The sequence below is a fragment of the Mizuhopecten yessoensis genome, unplaced genomic scaffold (assembly GCF_002113885.1).
Source record: "Mizuhopecten yessoensis strain PY_sf001 unplaced genomic scaffold, ASM211388v2 scaffold11101, whole genome shotgun sequence".
Taxonomy (NCBI): domain Eukaryota; kingdom Metazoa; phylum Mollusca; class Bivalvia; order Pectinida; family Pectinidae; genus Mizuhopecten; species Mizuhopecten yessoensis.
Genome location: NW_018408880.1, coordinates 1,842,888 through 1,869,406, shown reverse-complemented (window position 1 = coordinate 1,869,406; position 26,519 = coordinate 1,842,888). Strand labels below are relative to the sequence as shown.

Genomic DNA, 26,519 nt, shown 5'->3' with positions numbered 1-26,519 from the left:
GGTTTACCGACAAAACACCCTTTCGTGTGGACATGAATTTATTGATTTCGAGTACCCACTCAAACGGAGAATAGATTTATATCAGACAAGTTATTACTACGTGGACCTATGAATTCGTGGATGAAGATTACTCACCAAATCATCGAAATTAAAAACCAAACGAAAATTAATGATTTTTCAGTATATATATAAATAAATTCAAAATTGACGCTGGGTGATGTAAAAACTTTGTACAGTGTCGGTGACATGCGTAGGAAGCTAACAATACTTTAACTATTTTAACACTTCACGAATCGTTACGTCATATTTACAGTATGAACCACTCCCTAGAGTTTGAACTGGACACTTAATGTCATACCATGGGTGTGGGTTTTTTCACCACTTTGTTATTTCATTGACGGGCTTAAAAGTACTTTTTTGTAATATTTTTCGAATAATGAAATCCAGCAATGTTTCTTGTGTACTTGAGTGATGGTAGTTGCGTAATTGTGACATATGTTGTCTGTAGATAAAACAAACCATAAAGATAGTTTTGTTTGTGAAAAAGTAGAATCAATGATTAAAAACTTGGTTGATGTTTTTATTAAGCTTCAACATCTTTGAGCATTTTATACAATTAACAGTTTATCCTTGATCTTTTTCTCATCATTTAAAGCACAGTAAGCAGAATGATAAAATTAATATAATCTGTTCGATTGTGATATTTTCTTATATTTTAAAACAAAATAATAGAATGTTTACATATATTAGTTATTGGACAGTTCATATTCTGGAAAATCTCTAAATTTATTTCAGCAAGCTAACAATACATAACACGCTGGTCTGGGAATTGTAAAACCAATATAATTAGATATCCATTGAACTGACCTTCTATAGAATCTGTCAAACACGAAAACGAAACCATACAATGACGTCTGTAGGAATGAATATTTGGTTTCTATAAGGCAATAAACATTTTAAATGCACAAAAGATTATTTTCGTGATGGTGTAACACCATTACGTTCACAAGGTGTGACAATATTAAGTCCGATTCTCAGTCTAAAGCTTTATATAAATATCATTACAGAGATTGTCCAACACTTTCTGCAGTATCTTGCGTATAAAGAACTTCCAGTTCAATCAAGGACTGAAGGAGTGAAGTATTGTGTATACTTATCTTTATAAGTATTCAAACCTAATCCGGGGCGGACCCATCTAGCGCTCGATGTGACACGATGTTAGATGGAAGCAAAATAGGACTTTCAATGTCTCTTTACAAAGGAGAATTCTGTTTACGCGTTTTAAAAATGTCATTTAGTAATTACCGAAGACCACCTCATATTTATGAAAACAAAATCGAGATGTGGTTGAAATTATTTTTTGCGAAGCTCTATTAACTTTATTTGTAACTACATGTGCATTGCTAAATACGTTTGTATAAATCAATATATTTGACTCTGCTATCAGCAAATTCAGACAAAAACTAAATCGCCAGGCTGTAAGATATTAGGCATACATCAGTATTCATTGTGGTTTTTGTCAGTAATAATGTTTTGCTTGGTGTTTAAGTGTGTCGCTTGGTGCTTATTTTTTTTCTTATTTTTTCTTTAGTGTTTATTGTTCTAATTCTTCCTTATTTTTATTTTGTTTTTCAAACGAGGCTTAAAACATGTAACCCTTGAATATAGGATATATATAAATCAAACTTCAACGATTTTTTATAAAATGTGGATTTAATAATTATCAGCTGATGATATTTTTTATCGTAAACCTATCGATGTTTAACCAAAATGTAAAAGTAAGACAACACCAGTTCGAAGTGAATGTGTATCATCACTGCAATATTCCTTGTGACGTCAAAAATAGTGATATTTCATGTATGAAAATTATGTTTAAGTGGTGTTTCTTTGTTGACTGCGGAATAATACATTTAAGTACCAATGGGCTATCTAAGATATCAACCGTTAGCGAACTTAAAAGTTATTACCCTGTTATAGCCCATACTTACTTTTAAAGGACAGGCAACTCCACTCCAGGCAAAACAGACCCGAGAGAAAAATACACATTAAAAAGGACTTAATATCATATTGAATGACACTTTACAATGGTGAACTTGAATATTGAAATTAAAGTACATTTAATTACGTGTTTATATAACTAGAGAAGCTAAATGACCTAAGGTAATGAACTGTTTGTAAAGCGACGTAGATATTTGATAGCATATATCGATTCCTATTGATCAATATTTCTCTCAAAGTGTGACAGGTATTTTTTCAAAATGTATAGTGTTTGATTATTTAACTATAGCTGTATTAGCAATTTTTGTATTTGTGAATTCTTCAAATGGGGAGATAAATTCATTGTTATACTTTGTTTGAAGTAAAATTATTCAATTTGAATTCAATTTGAACGAACTGTATTTCATAATTAAACAATTTCAATTCCTTTATGTCACAAGGATATTTCGTGTTAGACCTGTTTTATCAATACCGATGTGTTTAATGAGACAGTTATATGAAACCTTTCTGCAGTAAGGATCAATTAGTCTGAGTCTTGTCCGTAAATAAGATCACGAGAGTCGTCTAGAGATTTGTCATCTTGACAACTTGTTGACTCAACTTTGTCTCCTTGAGTATTTTAACATATAATACATTTTTATGAAAACGTTGGATTTTTATTATTTGAATGGAATATTTGACATAAGCAAGCACAACATTGGTTATGAATTTGAGAATATTTCGAAAAAATAATTGTTTTTATTTTAATTTTACTGTTCATTAAGTTGATTAAGATAAACACGATCGTATCCTGAGAACTCAACAGTTGTGAACTAATTGTGAATTAATTTCGCTTAATCAATATCAATGACATACTGTTTCACGGTTCTTGAATGAGATCGTGTTTTATTGCGTTGGTATAAATAAGTTATGGAGTATAGATGTTGTTGTCCAAGGTTTTTCAAACACAGATATTGAAAAAAGAAGTAAAAAGATAGGTAAGAAAAGGAAATACGAGAAATTCCTTGTCATCTTCTTACAAATAATGGATTTATCCCGACTTGTTAAAAGGTTTGGATCAATTACTATAAATTCAGGATATATATCTATGTTCGTATCAATTTTTTCCTACTTAATTAACAGAAAATATCACATCCCTGTTACTTGCACTGCCATGAATCAAATCTCACTGCCACAGTGTCAACTCTCTCCTTCTTAATTAAATAAGATACGATACCCTTGAACACTTTCACTTTCATAAATCAGATCTCACTACCACGGTGTCAAATCTCTCCTAATTCATTAAAGATATGATACCCTTGTTCACTTTCACTGCTACGAATCAAATATCTTCTACTGAATTAATAAAAGAGATCGTATTCCTGCACACTGTCACTGTCCCGGATCAGATATGTTACTTATTCTTCCATGTATCCTGGTACCATCAATTCAAATGCAAGCTAAATGCGAGTTTTGTGTATTGTGTTCTTTGTCATTCTAGGATACCGCTCATATTTCAGTCATAAGGAGAGAAATGCTCTCTTCGACCCTATATCTGAAAGATCTAAATCAAACAGAAAAATCGATTATCTACGTACGACAGCGTCAACACACAAGGACGAGATCAGAACACTAGTCGATATGAAATATAACAATGGCAATCGAGGAGACAACAAAACAAAAGACCATATGAAGTACAGGAACCCCCACAAGACACGGGAGGCAATATTAGGTGCTCCAGGAGAGCACGAATGATGTCTATGAGAATTGGCATCTGTCCGGCAAACAAATTCCTTTCATCATGTACTTTCGTTTACTTTACATTTATATCATCTGATCCAGACTATTTATACATTTATGTACTGTCAGACAGGAGACAAACACAAGAAATATCGAACTAGATATAAAAATGTTAAATGCCTGTTTTGTTTCCCCATAAGTGTATGATAAAGCTGATGTAATTGTTGATTGAATTGATGATACATGATATAAGAAACCAAATAAATATATATTATTATTCAATTTACGATCGGTTTCGAGAGTATTTTTATTTAGAAATGCATGTATGTAAGAACTGAGGTATTCAAACTCGAAGATATCATACATATGCATTTCATCCTTCACATGACGTAGAGATTGAACGTCAATGCCAAAAATGATATCACAATGTATACCCGACTGCGTCGATTTACCGGTGTAGTGTAAATAATAACCCTGGGCAACGGGAGTCACTTTTCTACCATACACCGGAATGGTGTTGGGAGGTCCTTATCGGAAACGGTTCTCGGCATCAGTACTAAGTACGTAATTATGATTAAGGTAAATAACAATAACGTCTGCGTCATTCAGGTACACTTTTCCCTTTTAACATCAATACCCCCACTGTCACAGATATCAAAGGTTTCTATTATTAAGCGGCAGTTCTGATTGCTTAAGAATAAATGTGTATAGAAATCGAGTTTTGGAACCCTGAACTGTCAACTACTCCAATTATAAGCGTGTTTAATGAGAGGTTTTTTAACTATAGAAATAATTCTTATGTCATCGTCTCAACGCGCAATTCAGGGTAAATACATGTATAAAATTATCACACTTCTTGCCAACATTGGTAAATATTTCACCCTCTTATGAAACTATGTTAATAGAAGATTTCAACAAGGTTCCTTCTCAATTAAAGAGTGAAGCACCTTATTGCATATTCTATGTTATATAGGGCATCATTCGCTTACGACGTTAAAGCGAACAAACCCTTTAGCGTTAAAACATAGATCAGCAAATATCAACGAACACACGCTATAGATACTGCACATTCAAATAATGATCTTTACTTTACAACACACCCAATTCATTAGATTTATTTATCCCTTTTCAATCTTACCACATTCTATTACGTTCTTCGCGTGAGAAACCGTACAAGTTAACATGAAAACAAGAAGATCTCGAAGTGCAAACAAAACCACAATTTTGAAAGAAAAATCGATTACACTAGGTTAAAATGGTAAAAAGAAATGAAATATTTACAAAGCGGCCTTTAAAATAGAATAAGGAGCATACGACCAGGTGTTCCGGAAGTTTAAGCGTTGAAGCTGAATAGGAGATTAAGTAGCAGGTACACTTTGAAAGTTTAGTGATATTCTTTTTTTCTATTTTCAACCTTATACAAATATTAAAAAGTAAGAACTTAAATTATGTAAACTCTATTTTCTATTTCACCAAACAGAATTTATTTGACGAGGAAATGATATTTTTTATTATACTTTCATTCTAAATACAGTTTTAAGCTTTCACTTTGCTTACACCTGCACTTAAACGAACATACAAGGAATGTTTGTTCCTGCTATGGCGATAAAGCATTTGGCTGATTCAGAGTTTGATTGTTTACGAAGAGAAACCCTGTAGCGCCAACTGCCTTATACAGATATAGTATAAGAGATCCAATCACTTATCGGATACTCTCGGAGAACATCAAATGATATAACGTGTTGACAGAGACATTCAGATTGTCAAAAAATAAGAAAGTCTCGGTCATAGGCCGAGGAGCTACGAATGAAGTTGTTGGTCAGCGAAATGAATCTATTGGGGTGTTTCGATGAGTGCAAGCGAGTGAAGCACGTCCATAAAACAGATAATGAAACTCCACACTATCTACACAAGCTATCTGTTGACAGAGAACCTGCATTAAGCTGAAATGTTGAGCCGAAAAACCCACATATCGGCTTTACTTTTACAATCATTTAGCAGAAACGAATTCAAGATTTTTTTTATTTAATCCTCATTTTGAAAATGTATAAAAAGAAAATCCCGATATATTGAAACAATCCATATGCATGTGATTGGTACTACAAATAACCATTTTTCGAGTCATAAACTACCACGTGGCCACTAGTACGAACGTAAGTCATACACATCAAGATAGACGCAGAATACCCCCCCCCCCCCTCCATGTAAATACTGATAGACGAATTTGCAAAAATAACTGTACGACATTTGTTATTATTTTACAGTATTATGTTGATTTTTGGGTTATATAATTTACCATGTTAAGTTTGGATTTCAATTAATAAAACACGTTATAACATTGAAACATTTAGCTACTTTCCATTGTATAAGTTTATACGGAAATGAGACCGGGTTAATTCTAACACTCTGTATTCGAAACGTTTTAATATTTAAGGTATTTAGATTCACAATATAGTTTTATTCGATCATCAAATCCATTAAAAACCGTGTTTTTTGTGGGTTGAAGGGCGAGGTAGGTTACAAGTAAAGCAGTCAAACTATCTACAATAATGCCCATCCATCGAGTAAACCGAAACTCAAAGTAGAAAATACAACAGATATTGAGGAGATTCAAAAACTGAAAACAGAACATCATACACCTTTACAAGCGAGAATGACAAAACCAAGTGCTCCGACAAGGCAAGCGTGCTTTAGAATATACTGTAATGGTTTTGCGACGATATAGATTTTTAATGTCACAAATAATGTCCCAAATACAAGTTCCTATAGGCCTTTCGCCATCAACGGCAGACATTAACACTTCTATCGAGATAAACATGGGGAGCGAACCGATACAGAAGAAAGACAAAATCTAGTGTAAAAGCTATCAGCATCCTTGTAAAGATCCGAGTGTTGGAATGCTGCAGGAATTCATGACGTAGATCAAATGTACAACTTACACAACATATACCTGCCGGTAATTATACAGAAGATATTCTAGTCAAATGTGGTGTCCAGCAATGAACTTCACAATATAGTGTTAAAGAACTCTATCACAAACAGCATATAGAGTCGTAGATCACACTGGATTCCGCAAGTTCTGAGAATGGAAGCATTCGATGATTGTAATATTGTGCTGTCTTTGACATCAACAGGGATGAGGAGAGTACGTCGACAATGGGAAATATGGGGACAAACGGTAAAGAAGGAAAGAACATATTTCGACTAGCCTCGAAGCCATTCGGGAAAGCAGTATAGGAGGCATCCCATCCAGAAAATTCGTTTATGACATGAAAAATGCAATCTCTTAGACTGGTAAGTCGTCAAGTAGCAAACATGTTAATTATGCTTTATACGAGACACATATATATAGATAACATAAAATGTATATTGGTTAGACAATATGCATACCATTAGTAAAAGATGGTCAAGTACTATAAAATACTCTAGTCAAGATTTTTATAATCGAGTAAGTATAATCAAACCGAGACTGTCAATATTATTGACCTTGGTTACATCCTCAATACTCCAGAGGTTACGCTCACTTGGGTGCTCTGCACAGAGCGTAAGTGAGCGTGACCCCTTGAGTATTAAGGATGATTGTATCAACATTACAACACTTCTAATTTAATTGCGTTTCCGTTTTTTGTGTTTTATCGTTCACTGACTAGGATTACCGTAGTAGATGGCGTCCTCTGGAGGCGTGACCTCACAATAATCTCGACTGAATACTTGATCTATAACGCCATGTCTTGCATCACAATTGCTTTCGTTCGGAGAAGTCAAATCGTTCGTTAGGTACAGAAAAAGCTAGCTTTGCTCATGATAAAAGGTAGCAACAATTGTTGTTTTTCTATAGTAAATTGTGTTATAAAATGTACATCTTATTAAAAGTTTTAAATTTTATAATTGATATTTGTTATTTTTAACTTATTTAGATTTCGTATTAACTAATAATGGTTTATTCTTCCGAACCGGTTAGGTATCACATACTTCGTCGATTATAATCCATGCAAGCGACTGATTTAGAACTAGTCATATTTCATATTGTTTTAAAGTATAAATGACATCAGTTTTTCAAAAATATAATATTAACAAACAAGCATGTCTCTATCTGAATAATTATGTATAGGCATTCTTTCAAAAACACTTTCTTTGTTTATCGAACACGAATTCCACTTAACTTTATAACTTGAAAATGTACATTAAATATCAAAGCTTTAAAGCATCGAATTTTAATTAAAATACGATGATTTCTACATACCTGTTTGGTCTAATGTTAGTATGTACATTTGTATATATACCTGCCTTTTAAACGTTCTAACATCACTTAAATACATTTGTCCCTAGGTGAATATGTTCACGAAATGCCTCTACCTTTGTGAAACAATGTTTTACCTATATAATGTGTGAATTTACTTACCCGACTTTTATCATGCGACGAAGTGTATTCCGATCCACAGAGAGTTCAATTAAGGCACATCCTTACGGGGATATCTTACATTTAACACTACGCTGTGTACACGATCAACAGTTATGGTACTGTGAACCGTATAGTGTATTTAAAAATCATGAATACACATACTGACGGAGCCAGTATATCAAATAACACTTTCACCGCAGTCTAGCAAAATTTACCACCCGCGATAAAAATCTCAAACCTTGTAGTTAAAAATTAATAAAATTGCGTCTTTGTTTGAACAAATCGAAATATGTGAGTCATTATTTCACAATCATCAAATACGGGGTATTTAAATCAACAGCGGTTTACGGTCGTTATTGTTTAAACAAACTCCGTCGTCTGTTATTGCATGTCATGGCTTCATGAACTATATTACACGGGGAAGTTACATGTAAGTTATAGGGTATAAACTGGCCACATAATGGCGATACGTACTCTGAAATTCTTTCATAAACCACAATACCTGAAGTCTTAGTACGTTCGTGTTATATAAATGATCGGAAATAACCTAAAGCATACCATGAGGGAATGGCTACAGTTCCTTCGTCAACCACAGTACAGGAGAACGCTGTGTTTATGCGATATACTATTTTAACCGTTGAATAGGAAATAGTGCTATTCGTACATTAAGCAAAGTTGATGGGGGACGCTGCTACGTCAGCACAATAGAAGACATGGGGTATAGTATAAACCACACAATAGGGATTATTTGGAATGCTTTCATGAACACAGTACATGGGATTACAAAGTACGTCAGCGTAATATAAGTTTTAGGAATAGGCTACACCATACAGTAGGAATGAATTACATTTTCCTCCTGATCCTCAGTACATGAACACGTTATGGCATCGTAAAACGAGTTTTGGTAATAGTCAAAACCATACAGTTGGAATTTATTACAATTCTTTCTTGAATTTCAGCACATGGACACGTTATGGCATCGTAATATAAGTTTTAGGAATAGGCTACACCATACAGTAGGGATGCATTACTTTACTTTCTTGAGCTTCGGTACATGGACACGTTATGACAGCATGGCAAAAGTTACTGAGAAAAATCAAAACAACTCAGTCGGGACATGATACAATTATTTCATGAACCACAGTGCAAAGTTACAGGAAGCATACCGAGACAAGGAATACATAACAATTGCTTTAGTGAAAATTTAGGAACGCGGACCAAATTTATTTCAAATACGGACACACAATATTATCAGCAGTGTTCCTGTATTAACGTACTGTTCACGTCCCCTCTACTGCGTTGTTTCATCAAAAGTGTCTATTTGGAAATCAACACAGACCACATAAACAGATCATGTCAACCACAGAGCCACGCGTGGTGAAGGGAACACAGATCCGGTCACCTGGTTTCTACTTCCTGTTTTAATGGAGGAAGACATTGTTTGTTGTTTTGTTTGTGTGTCTCCTTGGTGATTGTCTTTTTTTTTTTGTATCGAACTGAAGTTAATCTTTTGTGCAAAACAATAAAACAGACAGATGAAATGAATAATAGATATGTATCAGAGAAAATCAGAGGAGAAAGTATAAAATAAAAACTGTATCACACCTGTACACAAACAGAGGTCAAAGTTGATGGGAAAATACAATAACAACTGTGGTGACACCGAAACAAAAGGAATGAGATCGTGATCCCCGGAAAAAAACTTGAGACGAAACCAATATAACTGCCATGGTCATATTGTCCGCACAATTATCAGGGAGATTGTAATTGCTTTACCACTGATAAAGAGAGTATGCGTTATGAAATTTATTTAAAAAATAATTGAAGTCTTCTTTGCAATGAGAGTAATTTCATTGAAAAAAATATACCCAGAGTTCTCGGAAATTAAATTCTCACGGTATTAACATGATCAATGGCTGTTTATTACAGAATATATGAACAGGATAGGGTTAATGATGGCAGGTTTGTCCCACGCCCTAGTCAAAGACGGTTCCAAATTTTGTTGGCAAATATACTCCCGATGTTTGTTTAAAATGGACGCATATATAGGTCAGGCGATGCATTGATTTGTCAGCTTGTTATAGGTAAGCAAATCCGATTTTTCAAGCCGATTTTTATATATTTGAAGTAATATTTTGTGTCTGTTGCTTATAGTGATTATCTTAAATACAAAAAACGCGCGCGTTTGCTTTTGAGTTAAGATATTGAATGAACATTTTATCAATTCAAAGTTGGCGTTAATGTTATCTAAAGCTAACAAATCACCCTTTAATTGTGTAATTTTAATCAGAAATACTTAAGAAGGCATGTTAAAGCAGTTTTCAAAGCTAAGATCGAATTTGAGACGTATTATCTTAAAATCTTACACTTCTAATACAAATCTTAGCGGGGTAAAAATCAAATGAGTTGGTCTGGTTATAAACTATCAGAATAATGGTACAATATTTGTCTATGCGTGCTTTGAGTAGAAAACATGGTCAAATGATCAAACATCAAGTATGATGCGTGCCGGTCGATAACGTGCTGAGCCTGTTGAACAGAAAATAACATATTTTTTTTTAAGTTATACTTCAAAGTAATAACAAAAATCAATGATAATACAATCGATATGATACAACGGATTTTCCGAATGGCAAGTCTTCATAAGAGAAAACTCTTGTTGTTCCGAAGCTCTATTGATCCGTATTTCTCCCATCCTTCACAGGCGTGTATCCCGTTTTGGCCGGGAAAGATCAGCTTGTCGCCCGCTAGGGGGAGATAGCCTCGTGCCGATTATCACGTGTTCAATTGTGACGTCATAAAAAAGCGTCATCGGTAATTGTGACGTCATCAAAAGTGAATGACGATATGCATACCCCATATGTATTTTTGTTTACAAACATGGCAGACTACTGTCGGTGGAGCTGTGACTGACAAAAAGGATGGACAAAAAATAATCATCCCCTACCTTGAGGATCGATGTAACAGAAAAATCTCCAACCCTTTTGGTTCTCTAACCCTTGGCAGAGCCTCGGGTTAGACAACCAAAAAACATCACCCCTCGAGTTGGAGATTTCTCTGTCACACCCTCAAGGTAGGGGAAGATTCTAGTGTTCTCCCACCCTTCACAGGTGTGTCTCCCATTTTAGCCGGGAAAGATCAGCTTGTCACCCCCTAGGGGGAGAAAGCCTCGTGCCGATTAGCACGTGTTCAATTGTGACGTCATTAAAATGCGTCACCGGTAATGTGTGACGGCATCAAACGAGAATGACGATATTCATACCCCACATGTGTTTTGTTTACGCTACTGTCGGTAGGGGTGGCTGAAATAAAAGGATTGGGGGAAAACAATCATCCCCTACCTTGAGAGTGTGACAGAGAAATCTCCTTACCTCGGGGTGATTTTTTTGGTTGTCTAACCCGAGGCTCTGCCAAAAAACATCACCCCTCGGGTTTGAGATTTTTTTTATCACATCCTCAAGGAAGGGAAAGATTCTATTAATCTTGATGCAAGACGTTTCAGAAAGAAATCATCATGTGTCTATAATACAGGGCATTTTGACGTTTATTCCTTTTTGAAATGTTTTTTTTTTTTAAACTGTAACATGAATGTACATGTCATAGCTTGTCACTTTGACATAATGTATTTGGGCTGTGCTTGGGACACGCCTAACCTTAATCAGCATATTTTTAACGCAGTATCCGGGTTTCTTGTCGTCTAAAGCGTATAAACGAATTCACCGTTGTACGCTAGCACGTGATCCGGAATAGTAATGTCGGTATTTGTGGTCGAGCTGCAGCATCGATATTCTGAATTCATGGTGGTGCAACGCACACACGCCTTATTTTTTCACTTTAAAGTCACAACAAAAGTACCTTCATGCATTTGTATTCCAAGTGAAAACCATATTGCTTTGATTCCGAATGACAACACTATTGGGATATTTTACGGATATCCTGTATAGAGCATACGTGGATATAGGCAACCGACGTCATCTTTCTAATTTCTCCGCTAGTAGTCGATTTCAGTACTACACTTACTTAACCATCCTCGACATTCAAGGGTTTACATTTTCGTACTTTCCCTGCACCCGTGGGGCCGTATTCATGAAACTGTTCTCATAGATTCTGTACTCAAACCAACGATCTTATTAAATGACAAGGAAAACAAGTCAGGTGTAAACCCTAAAAATGATATTCTGCTCCAAGTCTCTCCCGATTTCTTCCAAATTATTGTCAAAACGTGAAGTGTTATATATTTATCACGGGATCAAGCAATTTGGCTTGAGCACAAAATCTGAAATTGAGCATGTATCATCCACAATATGGCTGGGTTCCTTTGTGAGATGAAAATTGAAAGAGAAAGGAAAGAATCATTCAACTGAATATTTCATACACATATCTTTTGGCGCGTACAGAACCTTCGATTTTGTCATGATATATTTCAGGGGTGCGGAGAGCGTAAGTGAGCATAACCCATGGAATTTCAAGGATGGCAGATATCTGAGTGCTGTAATAATTGAGTTCAAGGACATTTCCGCCTAGTGAAGTAAAAAAACAAGAGCCTTGATTGTTCACAAGAGTGACTTGCATACTATATCATTCATTTCCATTGTATGTTTCTTTAAGAATTAGTATTCGTCAGTCATCACCACGTTGTTGTGAGAATTTTGCCGGGTTAATTATTAAAGAATAAGATACTGTTTAGATCAGGACATGTCACCTTATAATGGAGATAATTACACGAATGTTTACCAATAGAAAACGACGTTTAATTAGAAACATCAGCGTTCGTATCTAATGATAAACGAGGCTGTATTTTGGTATGTTTTCATGAGTGTATGTATTGACGGAAGGAAAAAGACATTCCTCGTGGATAATGTAATTTTCAAGTAAGACATTACGAAGCGAACTAAGGGTAATTGTTTCTTTAGTGACGCGTAAGAGTTAAGTTAAGACTATATGACAGTATTTTTATCTCACATACATTTTTCACAATTATGTCAAAGTCATATATGGATGTTTGTACTTAGTGGCGTCAAACAATTATGACGTGACGATCTAAGTGTGCTTGTATTTTAAGTGACGTCATAAAATTATGACGAGACGAACTAGGTGTACTTGCACCTTAAGTGATGTCATAAAATTGTGACAAGACGAACTAGGTGTCCTTGCACCTTTAGTGACGTCATATAACAAGGACAAGACTAAGGGTATTTACATACACTGGCTAATGAGCTACGGTTTCACAGCTGATAGGTTAGTATGGCCATATTTTATGTATTTTTCGTCCATCACGTTCTATCTGTCTTCCATGATTACACTCCAAGCCAGTGTAAACATCGATGTATATGTCAACCCGTCTATTTACATGGAGTAAACATCAGGGGACAAATGTTTTAAGGCACGTCAGCTTGACGGTTATATATCTTACATTTTTTATGGGGGATATTTTCAAAAGTATAAAGCGATTTTGTTTAAAATTGTATATGACGATATGTAAAATCTTTAAATGAAGATAATACTCTTAAACTCGTTTAAATATAGATATAAATATTGAAAATATTAAAAATTCAATGAAGTTTTATTTTTATTGAAGCTGCTGAAGATTTAAACAATTTGAGTTTATGTACTTAAATTATACATGAATTACAGTGGAAATAGAATACTCACTGCTACAGACGTAAAATATTGACAATGGACAATTGTAAAAATCGAAATAAGCAGAAAGTGAATACCCATTGATTAAATTATTAACACTAATATGCTATATAAAACATTTAAATGATCGATATATTTAGGAAATTACTGCTGATTGTGGTTTGAATAGTGTCAATATACTGTCAATATATGTCAACAGATTGTCAATATGTGCCCGTCATTTTCTCTTAATTGTGTTCAAATTCTGATGAGGTGTTGAATTATCAAACCTGTTTGTATAGATAAGAACTCAGTCGTAAATATATTTATATACACAATACCTGTCTGCGGTGCTGATGTTCATGAAAACACGAGTCCATAGCGACGGGTTCAAGTCTGGTTTAGAACTATAGAGCAAGTCATAGGGACTTGTGTTTCTGTTTGTATACAATATAACTCAGTCGTAAATATATTTATATACACAATACCTGTCTGCGGTGCTGATGTTCATGTAAACACGAGTCCATAGCGACGGGTTCAAGTCTGGTTTAGAACTATAGAGCAAGTCACAGGGACTTGTGTTTCTGTTAGCTTTCATTTTATTTCTTGTTTCATTTCAACAAATGTTATTTAAGATGGTACAATAATAGGTTTGAACTACAGACTATGATTATATACTATAGTTATAATTGCTATTAGTGTTCTGCTAAATTTCTTTTAGCTTTTTTTCTCGTATGATATTTACTTTTATAGTGTAAACTGTCCTATCAATTGCAAACGGCCCATCGACAATGTGAGTCCTTTAGGGCGCAAAGGGCACATATCTCAATATATAAACGTACAAGTCCCTGCGTAGCGGGAATATCCTAACCAAATTATACCATCACAAAAGATATATGCGGACGATAACTAGCGATCTGTTAAAACACTGGTTCTCCTAAATACTGTACAAATCTTTAATTTTCAGAAAAAAAGTGTTTTCTTTCATGACTTGAAAGATACGTTCATTGTCTTAAACTGTGTTCTTCTGTTAGAGGCGAGTTAATCTTGACTGTTGGGGCCGGTTTAGTGTGACTTTAATTTGTTGCAGCCGATTGCTCCTGACTATTAGGGGTCCGGTGTAAACGAGGTTCTTTGTAGGCGAGTTATAGTAGCCTATTTAGAAAGGTTCAGTATGCGTGTGTTCATCAATGATGAGATCCGGACAAAGGGCTTTCAATAGAGGCAAGTTTTCTGAGCTACTGGAATTTCGAAAATCCTATTAACAATATTCCACGATACGCAGTATTCCGTTATTAACGAATTAGTGTTTCGAATCTGGGGTTGAAAAGGCTTTTTATTACGATTTGAATTTTGATGATAAAAAATGTATGGTTTATCGGTTCATATTCCAGCATTAAGATAACTGGTTGAGTTACTCAGCTAGTTTTTCAAGACAAAATTTAATGTGAAGTATGATTGGTTTTAACATCTAAAAGCCAGCTAGTATTTCAATCGAAAATGTATTAGATGTAGATCTACCCACTTAATTACAAACATTAAAATTGACGGAATAGATGGGACGGTTAAATAGTTAGCACCCACGGGTGCCATATAGACGAACGTGAAATAGCACTTAAATGTTTTTATCTTAATATGTAGAATCGCGCGGTTTCCTTGGGGTGTTTTTGCCTAGAAAATGTGTTAACAATTTACAAATATTTAAAAGCATTTTCTGACGTTTAGAAATAGTCTATTGCTATTGTCATTTTATTCATTGAATACATTTGTACATGTGTATCAGACATCAACATGTGTGTCATAATTTCACTCATGAGTCTAGGGCATTTACAAATGAGTCGAAGACTTTCACTAACGTGTCTAAGACATTTACACATGAGTCTAATACACTTACACATGAGTCTAAGACATTTACACATGGGTCTAAGACTTTCACTCACGTGTCTAAGACACTTATTCGTGTGTCTAAGACACTAACACATGAGTCTAAGACTTTCACTCACGTGTTTAAAAAATCTTTAACTCACGTGTCTAAGACATTTACATATGAGTCTAAGACTTTCACTCACGTGTCTAAGACACTTACTCGTGTGTCTAAGACACTAACACATGATTCTAAGACTTTCACTCATGTGTCTAAGACACTTACTCACGTGTCTAAGGCATTTACTCGTGTGTCTAAGACACTAACACATGAGTCTCAGACATTTGCACACGAGTCTAAGACATTTAACCATGAGTCTAAGACTTTCACTCAAGTGTTTAAAAAAACCTTTAACTCACGTGTCTAAGATATTAACTCGTGTGTCTAAGACACTAACACATGAGTCTAAGACATTCAAACATGTGTAAAAGACAAACACACCCGTTTAAGAAGTGTACTCTGGATCCGTAACGAAATAAAAATGTAATCCCAAGCTATGTCTGTTGATCGATCCTAACAGTAACTTAAAATAATGATCTGGTAAATTTATTGCTGGTTCCTACTAAACCTTCATAAATAGATCGATTGGTCCTGATACATATAAAAAAAATATGTGAAATTATGTCGCTGGGTCGTCATTTTGATGATGCCTAATTCTATAAAACTATTTAAACAGAAATATAATTGTTTGGTATTTTCTTCTTTCATATTACTTCCCTCATAATCGCCAGAACTATGATCCTAGGCGATGGGGGTCAGAAGATACTCGGCAGTTCGGGGAAGGGGTGGTGTGGTGTGTGGGCGTGTTGGAGGTATGTGGTGGGGGAGGGGGGTCTTTCAGCTAAGTTGTTTTACCATGCTATATACTCGTCAAAAACAAGGGCAGAATACAGGCACATTAGTATATCATTAAATAATGCAAACCGATGATGGGCAACATAACTTGCAACAGAAGAATTGCAAATGTTATAAAGAAATTTCTCATCAATCGCAAGCAATACGACTTCCACTCTCGGGGGTCTCTCATACGAAACAAGGACTATTCTCATGCTTACAACAAGTTAAGATGATGCTTATCAAAATAAGTTTCTTGGCCAAAAAGAAAACAATTGATTTATGACTTCGTATGAAATCTCCGCAATCATGTCGCTGTGTGTAGTTAACAGATTCTTAGTAACTTAAATCTTACATTTAAGATAATATTTAAGCCAGCCATCCTTACGCTCTCTGTGCTTCTTACTCGGTAATCTTATACGAAACAGAAACTATTCTTATGCTGATAACAAGTTAAGATGATGCTTATTAAAATATATCTCTTGGATTAAACCAGGGACAGTATAAAGAGCCGTCCCTGGATTAAAAAAATTATATATCTGGCTGCGTGTAAGATCTCCTTCATCGTGTCACTATAATAAATAACTAGTAGAGTATAAGAGAATTAAATCTTACCTTTACGATAGTGTTTAAATCATCCTTCGTAGCGTTTTTACCTGTACAACGCTACTTGTACGTATCACACCTGTACCTGATCACTTTCCGATAGTTTACCTGTGTTTACAGGTGTATATTACACCTACCTGTATATAACGGAGTTCATACATACTATAAGCGTGAACCGTTAAGTGCTAAACACACTATACAATATCACTGGTGACATCCACAAACTCTGGTAGAATGGTGTTTTAGCAAATCCTATTTATGAAAGGCTTCGTAAATGGCATACTAACAAATTAGATAACTAAAAGCTAATAAATGGAAATTAGCTGGTGAGTCGAGGAATATCGCAGAAACAGTCTCGCACCTCAAACACTGCCATATACAATGTATATACATTGATAAATTATATTTAACAAAAGTCTTTTCAAACAGAAAATAAATCATTTTCATTTTTGTCATATTAATTATTTCTAAGTGTACCGACCACTTTGCAAACGACATAACATTAAAAAGTTCACTCTTCTGACTCATATACATGTATAACAGATGAGAAAAAGCGCGACGAAAGGGCTGAAAGCTATCAACGACAATATTATTCAGGTTCCCTTTTACGGACAGGTGTGTACAATACCTGGACTTACCGTGACCCTTATGTATTGGCCTATCATGTAATCGAGGCTGGCTAATTACCTTAGTGTGGGGACCTGTCAATGTCAGGTGTGCCCATGATCTCGTGGTCAGGAGATCTTGAAGTTCAATCCGCCGTGATTATATGATTTCCTTTGCACGTTCCAGGTTTAAGTTCAACCATCCCATTAAAGATGGTATACTCGCCCATTATTTCAATTCCAGAAAAGTCATATTCAAAGATCACAATTAAAAATCAGATCATATATATATATATATGAAAGCTTAATGAACTGAAATTGTACATTGGCTATCAAAATGATACATAGCCAGGTAAACGTAGTCAATAATAAGACATTAAACATCAAATTATATTGATGTGGATATAGAGGCAGCAATGCCTGCGTCCACTCATATCCTTTTATATCCTATTATTAAAGCTGATGTATTCATAACAATAACTCATCAGATTTATAGCATGTCAATCAGTGTTTTGCGACCCAAAATGATGTATCTAGGATGTTGAACACATGTTATTAGGGCTTATGTATGGGTAGAAATACAGGTAATATGTACTTTACGAGACATACCATCTGTTAACTTGTCATTAACGTTACGCTTTGAAATATATAGTGAACTAATATATTACCTGGAGACTGTATCTTGTTTCCTTTGTTTAACAGAGTTACTTCCCCTTTTTTACAGTAAAGTCAAAGTGACGCTTAACAGAGTTACTTCCCTTATTTTACAGTAAAAGTCAAAGTGACGTTTAACAGAGTTATTTCCCTTCCGTTTACAGTAAGATTTGCTTTGTAACAGAGTTTTAAAGCCCCATGATACAAGTTGGGTTTGATCTTAAATCATTGTTAGAACTTGTTTAGTTCTAGTACATGATATCGGCATGCTACAAAAAATTGTATTGAGATTTTCAATAAGAAATTTTTAATTTGGTACGTGCAAATGACATTAAATCCAGCAACGGATTTTTATCACTATTGATCGTATAAAATATGTATATATATATATGTATAGCAGCCTTGTGAATCTGTGCAATCGTAAGTTTGTATGTAAGGAGAAGGTGTAGATAACTAATCCTTTGTTTGGCTTTATACGTCTCTGTTTAGACTGGGTAATACATTTTCAAGTATAATTATATGAGTTTTCTCCATTCAAAACCTTTGATAAAAATAATTGTGAAAATGTGGAACGCCGACAACCATACAAAAAACAGTCAGTCGAAAATGGGAATGATATAATACTGAATAGCAATGCAAATAACGTTCGATAGCATTTGTTATTCATATTCAAAAATATCTTCTTAAACATTTATAACACTGGTCAAATATGAAGTGTACTTTACATGTGCGTTTAGTTCAGATTCTTAATATGTGTATGCCTTTGTAATCATTGATGTGAAATGTATTTTTATATTCATTTCTCTACTGAGAATCCATTGATAAATGGAAGAATAAGCAATGACGTCAAAAGCTCTCGTCGTCTTCTAGTCTGGGACCGAGGGTAATAAATAGGATTTCCGCCGCCTTTCCGTTGCTATAACAGGCCTAAAACGAGGCGTTCCCAATGTTAGAATGCTTTAGACAACCAGAATAATAGTTTTGTTTTGTTTTAAACATATTTTGTTGCTTTAACATAGCAACGGGATCGGACACAAGTTATACAACTTATACAAAGCCATTTCTGTTTAACAATGTATATTACAATAATATTACAATGTGTCCACACAGTTTCAAGATGGCAGCTGAACAATTACCATGCACAATTTATGGAATAACATTAATTAAACCTTGTTCTGATATACTTATATGTGTGTCCAAACCGGCCAGAAAGGTTGGTTACAAGTTTCATTCATTTTGCCCCCACCATGTTCTATAATGCGTATTATTTTACAGAAATAGGATCATTTCAGAAAGCTTAATAATTTCAATATTTTAATGAGTTTTTATTGTGTAAAATAGTGGAGTAATTTGGATGATAGATTTTCATTTGATTTAGTAGACCTAAGTGTAATTACGTGACATAAAAACAACATGTAAGTAGCGAAACATCTACAAAGCGGACGAGAAAACCACAACAAAGAAACATAAAGCAAGTAAATATTACATGTTTATTTATAAACATTGCACACAAGAACTTATATTTAATACGAGTATAATTCAACCACAAAGTAAATCATGTTCTTAAAATAGCACCAACATCTTCAAATCTAATCTTGTAAGACTCCATTTATAAAATTGTATAGGCTTTAAAACATTTAAAACACCGAATTATTGACGTCCTATGGTGACACAAAGCAGCCGCCGTAGTCTAATTAAAACAAAACATACATCAACGCGTTTGTATACTATACACGATGTAGATATTATAAAGTACAGGCAGTCCGACCATTTGTTTACCTGTATCTGTCAATAATGAATACCAACAAAGTGACGTCATATACGTTTTTCTCCCACAACCACTGTAGGTTTCCTCACTCAGAACTCATTGGATAGACCTGTTAGGAGTACGTAACCATTTTTGACTACCCACTAGTGGGTAACACCCTGGACGTGATTTCATTGGTCAATCTTTGATTTATGATGTCACGTAACAATGCTTTTCGACGTCATTTGCCATTGTGACGTCATGCTCCATGACAATTGTTTCCCCCATCGGAAACACACATGATGTATTTTCCAATGGGAAAATGTGGGTTTTCAGATAAAATACGAACGTTATGAGGAGAAACAGGTCCCCAAACTCGTGATGATTAGTTATCACATCTATCTAACTTTCGTAAGTTAATTTTCAAATTGTACAATTTGAAGATTAACTAACTCGAGTTAGATGAACATGATAACCAACCATCACGAGTTGGGACCCTCTATATATGGAACATGACACGATTTGAGAATATTGAAATAATACATTTATATGTAAGTTCAAGTGTTTAAAATGTCATACCAGGAATTTTACTTTTAAATTAGGGTCCTAAAAAACACTTTTCTCCCACCATGCACACGTTAATTGTTGGTTTTTGCGAGGGAAAATAGGCTTTTCTTTATATACCTAGGCAAAGCTTTATCTACCTAGGCAAAGACAGCTCACACGCGTTTTTATGCTGAATACGTCACCATCACGTCATCTATTTATGTAGCGTAACGTCACCAATTTTATCACATAATTCCATGCACTCTTGAAAATGGCGCGGTGCATCGAGTTCACCGTAGCAGCACGAGAAAAGGAATCAATTACTCCGGTCAGATGTAGACAGAGAAATCTCAACCGTCGCCTCGTGTTGTATTTCAAAAATATTGGGTTAAGATTTCTCTATCATTACACCATTACGTCAACACAAGGATAAACTATACTACAGCGTCTACACTCAAGTACAAACTATATCACAGCGTCAACACACAAAGATAGGATGAAATACAACGTCGACATACATGTACAAAAACAAATCGACATGAAATAACATCAGCAAGAACTGAGGAGAGGAGACAGAAAAGCAAGGGACAATGCATCCTTGACTCCTACAAGACACTCTGGCAGGCAATACCAGATACACCGGAAGTGTTATTATTTTCATCAACACACGTGTCACCCGACATTAAAAATCTCATCTTGCAAGAAAAGTGTCAAGAGATATTCTATGTGTGTAAAAGTTGAAAGACAATAAGATCTAATAGAGAAATTGTCTCGAGTCTCGATTTTGTTTCCAAGATGCAACATAACCCCAAACAGCAGGTCATCTAATTATACTGGTATTTATCTTCTCAGTCCTCCCATTTTATTCGATTCACGACAAAAATCCTTTGATTTCTAAATGGTTACGCAAAAACTTAACGTAACTAATTTGTCCGTCTTTGTTTTCATCTAAATCATCGAATTTCTTTTTCATTGCCTCATTGACTTCGTATCCCATCTGTTTGAGTCTCATCCCGATTACTGACTTGTCAGCAAATCCATTCTTATTGTCGTCAAAAGTCCCAAATATCACTCTCATTCTGCTCGTTCTATTAAAAAAAAAAAAAGAAGAACACAATATTAAAAAATAAAACTCAAAAAGATCCTCTTACAAAGAATAATAAGATTTTGTCAGCTTATAATAATCACTCTTGTTGATGTAGGAAGTTATAATGACAAATAATCATGATTGTTCGGGTGGCGCAGTGGATAGAGCACTTCTCGTTTCACTCACACGACCGTGGGTCGACTCCAAGAATCGGACGTAAAAAGGTGCCCGAACACGGGGTTTNCCCCCCCCCACGAGCTTACATCCGGGCCATCAAGACTGATAAATATTAGCTTGGAAGTTTTGAATAGACATTGTCTAAAACCGCTATTATGTCCATTTTAATTTTAATTTATCGGCCTACATATTGTCTTGGCCACTGAGTTGTTACAAATATTACGAAATATCAGGACACTTACCTCTTCATCAAATCTGGGTTATGTTCAAGTACGGCTATGTATTCGTCCATTGTCACGTGCTCAGATCTGTTATTGTTGATAGCCCTAAATAAAACCTAAAACATAACAAGTTAAAAATAGAACATGAAGTCAAAACACACATATATAGATGTGTGACGTCATAGGGCAATTGATAAGATAATATTTATCTATGTGACAGACAAGCAAGACTGTTTCCATATATAACTTGAGCGTATTTCGTATTTCTAGCGTTTATTAAACCCTATGGTTAAAGCCTCTCTCTATTACCGCTAGAAGTATGCTAATTATAATTAAATGAAAAGTGTCCTTTTTATTGAACGTTTTTCATTTCTTTATAGTTTTAAGTCAGAAATGTATTAACATTTTTCATGATTTAATACAGAAAAGGAAAAGGAAAATTTGAACACTACTATTATTAAAAACAAAGGATAGAAACAATAGGCATTTCAGAATTATTAAAAGTTTAAGGCATTTATAGTATTAAAACAGGGAGCTGAAAATCAGTTACATTAGATTCTACCTATACATCGGACAGGCCATAATATACCTATATAATATCTACTCTCATTGATTACTAGGTCACTGTGTTCGCTTATATACCAACCTCTACTCTGTCATAATCGCCATCGTAACCCAGAAACATAAGGAGTCTAGTGATCTCTTTCCGGTTTAGCGTGCCGTCTGCGTCTGTATCCATGGCACGGAACTCTGACCTCAAGTATACGTTATCTTCTGTTTTCGCTGGATGATACGCGTAGGTATCGTTCTTACTACAAAACAGCGTGAAAAATACACATCGTTACCATAACTCTGGCTAGACTCATTGTTTTGAAGTTTGATTTACTTAAGGTTGTATGCTACCTAAAACGTCATAATTTATAAATTATCTCCCTTTGATATGATATCAATTAACGTGCTTGCTACCAGTGGCTGTACATAAATTCCTCTCATCAATAGTATTGAACCAATTCTAAATTATGAAAGGTTTACAAATATATTTCTTAGAGCGGAACTCTTTTGAAAAGAAGGTAACAATGTTACAGAAAGGTAAAACGAATAAAGTATGCGGCCTTAATGAAAAAAAAGTAATATCGACTCTACAGTTGTTGTACATATCTATATTACACGGATTCGTATGTAATAATTGTGTTCCCATAACAATGTATATTACTTTATTCAGTTTTACCTGTAGTATCTACAACCTATACCAGAATTAAAATATATTGTAAATGATAATTGAAATAATGGTACGTTATATTTTTCTTAAAACTATATTGTATATGGGGAAATTATAGTCATCAAACTCATTGTTTTATTGTTTATGGAGAAAGAATAGTTATAACACTCATTATTGTTCTTAAGAACATATGGTTTATGCTAAGATAATAGTCACATGACACCTAATTTTGTTTTCTTAAAATGCAATATACATATGTTAACTGTCAACGATTCAAAACTTACCTTTCACTATGTCCCATGATATAACTTAGTTGAATCAGTTGTTTGGTACAGTGATGTCTAATTTTATTTACCCCGAATACATTTACAGATCACGTTATATAGACCTGCTACACGTCCGGTTCGATCAGTTGACAAAAACAGACAATGACGTCAGCAAAAACATTTTATTTCAAAGAGGACAAAACTATTGTAAGACACTGACCTCACCCGTTCAATGCCCACTTAGTGTCCAGCACGGGTCATTCTTTAGATAAGGACAATGCGACTGTCGGACATTGACCTTACCTGTTTATATATCTACCCATACTACTAAGCATTCACTTATAATTCAGCCCGATACAGGTAGATAGGAAGTGAAACATACAGCGTATACGTCAATCACCTCATGTTTGTTTATTCAATTTTTCAGTTCAGAAGCAACATGGTTAAATACTGTAGAATCATTTATTTTCGTGGCGTTAACATTTCGTGGCTTTTTATATACTAGCCTGTTTCAAGGATATTATATTTCGCTGATTTCTGATTTCCCCCTATCCATACCAAACCAAATTTGCATTTTTGTGGGGATTTAATTTCGTGGATTTTTGTTATCCACGAAATAAGCGAAATATAGTGTCCCACGAAAATTTATGATTTTAAATAGTTGTCTACAATGAAGAAATTTTTACTGAATTTTTAGGCTCTTCTGTATATATATATAAAGAGCTTTTACATCTATTTCTCGTAGCAGTTTCTAGCTTATTTTTGTCATTGATGAAGTGTATTCACCTATAGATGTATTCCGGTATGTGCATTACGAATACAACTTATTTACCATGTGACGAAATGTTCGGTTTACCTCGTCAACGTTCAATTATTTTATACATATTGATTCGGGGTAACTCGGCAAATGAATTTATTTGTTCATTTTGTTTGAAATAAAAAGGCAAAAAAGTGTTAATAAGATAAACATGGAATTGAATTAAAATAAAATAGGAACAAAATAAATGATTCAACACACAATGCAAAAAATGTACGATGTCAACATACAACGTAAAAAAAAAACCCAACGATAATATAAAATTTCGGATTGGAATAACCCTTGAAATCCTGTATGGATTTTGTTTATAAATGGTGATACACTCTAACTTACTTAAGAAGTAAATATTTGGTTGATGGGTCATTTACTTACAGAGATATGACGTACCTAGCTAGTTAAATCACAGACACAATTAAATGTAAGTGACATCCCATAATGGCTAGTTGGCAACACCATAGACTCGGTCGGGTGATGTCCGTCACGCACTGTGTAATCTCCAGTCCCCCTCAAGTTTGTTTATCATTGTAAAGCATTTAGTTCTTCTGATTAATAGAAAAAAGTTAGCAAGGCTTTGAACAGTACTATACGCCTCTTATTAAGTAAGAGCTTGAAAAACTCGAGATTTCAATAACCTTGTTAAGCAACTCGAAAGTAAACGATTTATCGCATACCCTGGTGATAGTGCAACCTTTAACTCACTAAGCATCACTCTGCATGCCCAGCAAGCACTATTCAGTAAGCAATAAGTCCCAAAAAGCCGTTTTCTTTATAGTAGTATATTATCAACAGATCATTTCTGTTAAGAGATAACTTTGAGCCAACCCTTTGGTGGTTTTATGATACAAATAGCATTGCTTGTTTACATCATACAAAACATTGATATTTACAAAACAATAGATGAGTTGCATGTATTTTATTGATATAACGAATTAAATTCAACGTTGATTCCACATTTTGGAAATGGTATATCTTTCTATTAACATAACAGTTGCAAAATAGTACAAAACATACAAAGTACAAAAAAAAAATCCACACATAGCAAACATGGATGAATTGCGAATATTTGACGGAGCGAAACTTTCCTGTATATAGCATTGATATATTGTACCTTACTTTGAAACAATAGATTAGTGTTTACATCAGACTATGTTTGAAACAATGAAATGTAGATATACAACAACAATAGTTGATCAATGGATGGCTATATAGGGACGTCTATGTAATTTTCTTTCTCAATGTTGATATCCTAGGTTGATGACCTAAATATAGCGCATGGTGATATGGACATGACGTCATAATATACAACTCACTTGTGTTGTCTATTGATAGATATTAATAATATACAGCATTTGATATAGCGCCCTATCTAGCTAACATAAGCCACTCTAAAGCGCTTTACAGTACATAGATATACAATTAATACAATTAGCATATACACTAGTCAATACAATTTGAGGAATTCGCAGGAACTGCCTTATCAGGCGCTAACTAATAGTCCTTTTCCACCTGGCTAATATCTCCCTATGTGTGTATGCATGTTTGTGTGCTGGAGATGTAATGTGCTCTGTTTGTAGTGGGACCGTGCTGCCAACGGCATCATTTATGGTGCCACCTCACTTGAATGCTACAGCACAGATACCGCAACATCCACCCCAGACCAATTTAGACTCCACCTGGGTTGTTGGAGTTGTGTGGGCAGGAGAAAAACACTTTCTCTAATTATCCATGCGTACGACGACTTCGGGGATCGAACCCCGGCCGTGTTAACCACTCGACCAATCCGCCCAAATGTTGTCTATTGATAGATACTCCACTGCTAGTTAATGTGGGCTGATAACAGATTCAATATATGCTTTCTCTCATTATAACATAAATAGCATTGATGAATGTTCCAATCTAAAAATAGGTATATGTCAACATGTGTTAATGTTTATTTACCTAGCACACCTAGCACGTTTCGAGGTTATCTTATGTTTACATTAGCATATCTCTAAGTTATAGTCGTCAGCCGATAGCATGTATTGAACAGAATTGTATTATAACTATTATAACTGAAAAAGTTCATTTTTACACAAAAT

General features: G+C 34.7%; 2 protein-coding genes across 3 annotated transcripts in view; both read right to left on the bottom strand.

Annotated features, from left to right (window-relative positions):
- The window catches only part of LOC110465814, a 113,930-nt gene extending 96,701 nt beyond the window's left edge, over positions 1-17,229 (bottom strand). Inside the window, exon 1 of one of the 2 annotated variants that reach the window (XM_021521913.1) lies at positions 17,112-17,229. The gene's annotated coding sequence lies outside the window, so the exon portion shown is untranslated. Of the gene's footprint in view, positions 1-8,119; positions 8,211-17,111 lie in introns of those variants that run through there. The other variant, XM_021521912.1, reaches the window with a different exon arrangement.
- A 2,610-nt stretch (positions 17,230-19,839) lies between these two features.
- On the bottom strand, positions 19,840-23,721 carry LOC110465794 (calcium-dependent protein kinase 24-like). The gene is made up of 4 exons (XM_021521888.1): positions 23,643-23,721; positions 22,786-22,951; positions 22,161-22,255; positions 19,840-21,742 (listed from the first exon to the last, which is right to left on the bottom strand). Exons 1-4 carry the CDS (start codon positions 23,657-23,659, stop codon positions 21,526-21,528), a joined length of 495 nt encoding a protein of 164 aa, XP_021377563.1. The 5' UTR covers positions 23,660-23,721; the 3' UTR covers positions 19,840-21,525.
- Between the last annotated feature and the right edge of the window lie 2,798 nt (positions 23,722-26,519).

Excerpts from the sequence above, each read along its gene's own strand:
- LOC110465794 (XM_021521888.1), bottom strand. Across the intron at positions 22,256-22,785 it reads GCGATTATGACAGAGTAGAG|GTTTTATTTAGGGCTATCAA; the intron begins GTTGGTATATAA and ends GTTATGTTTTAG. Across the intron at positions 21,743-22,160 it reads AACCCAGATTTGATGAAGAG|AACGAGCAGAATGAGAGTGA; the intron begins GTAAGTGTCCTG and ends TTTTTTTAATAG.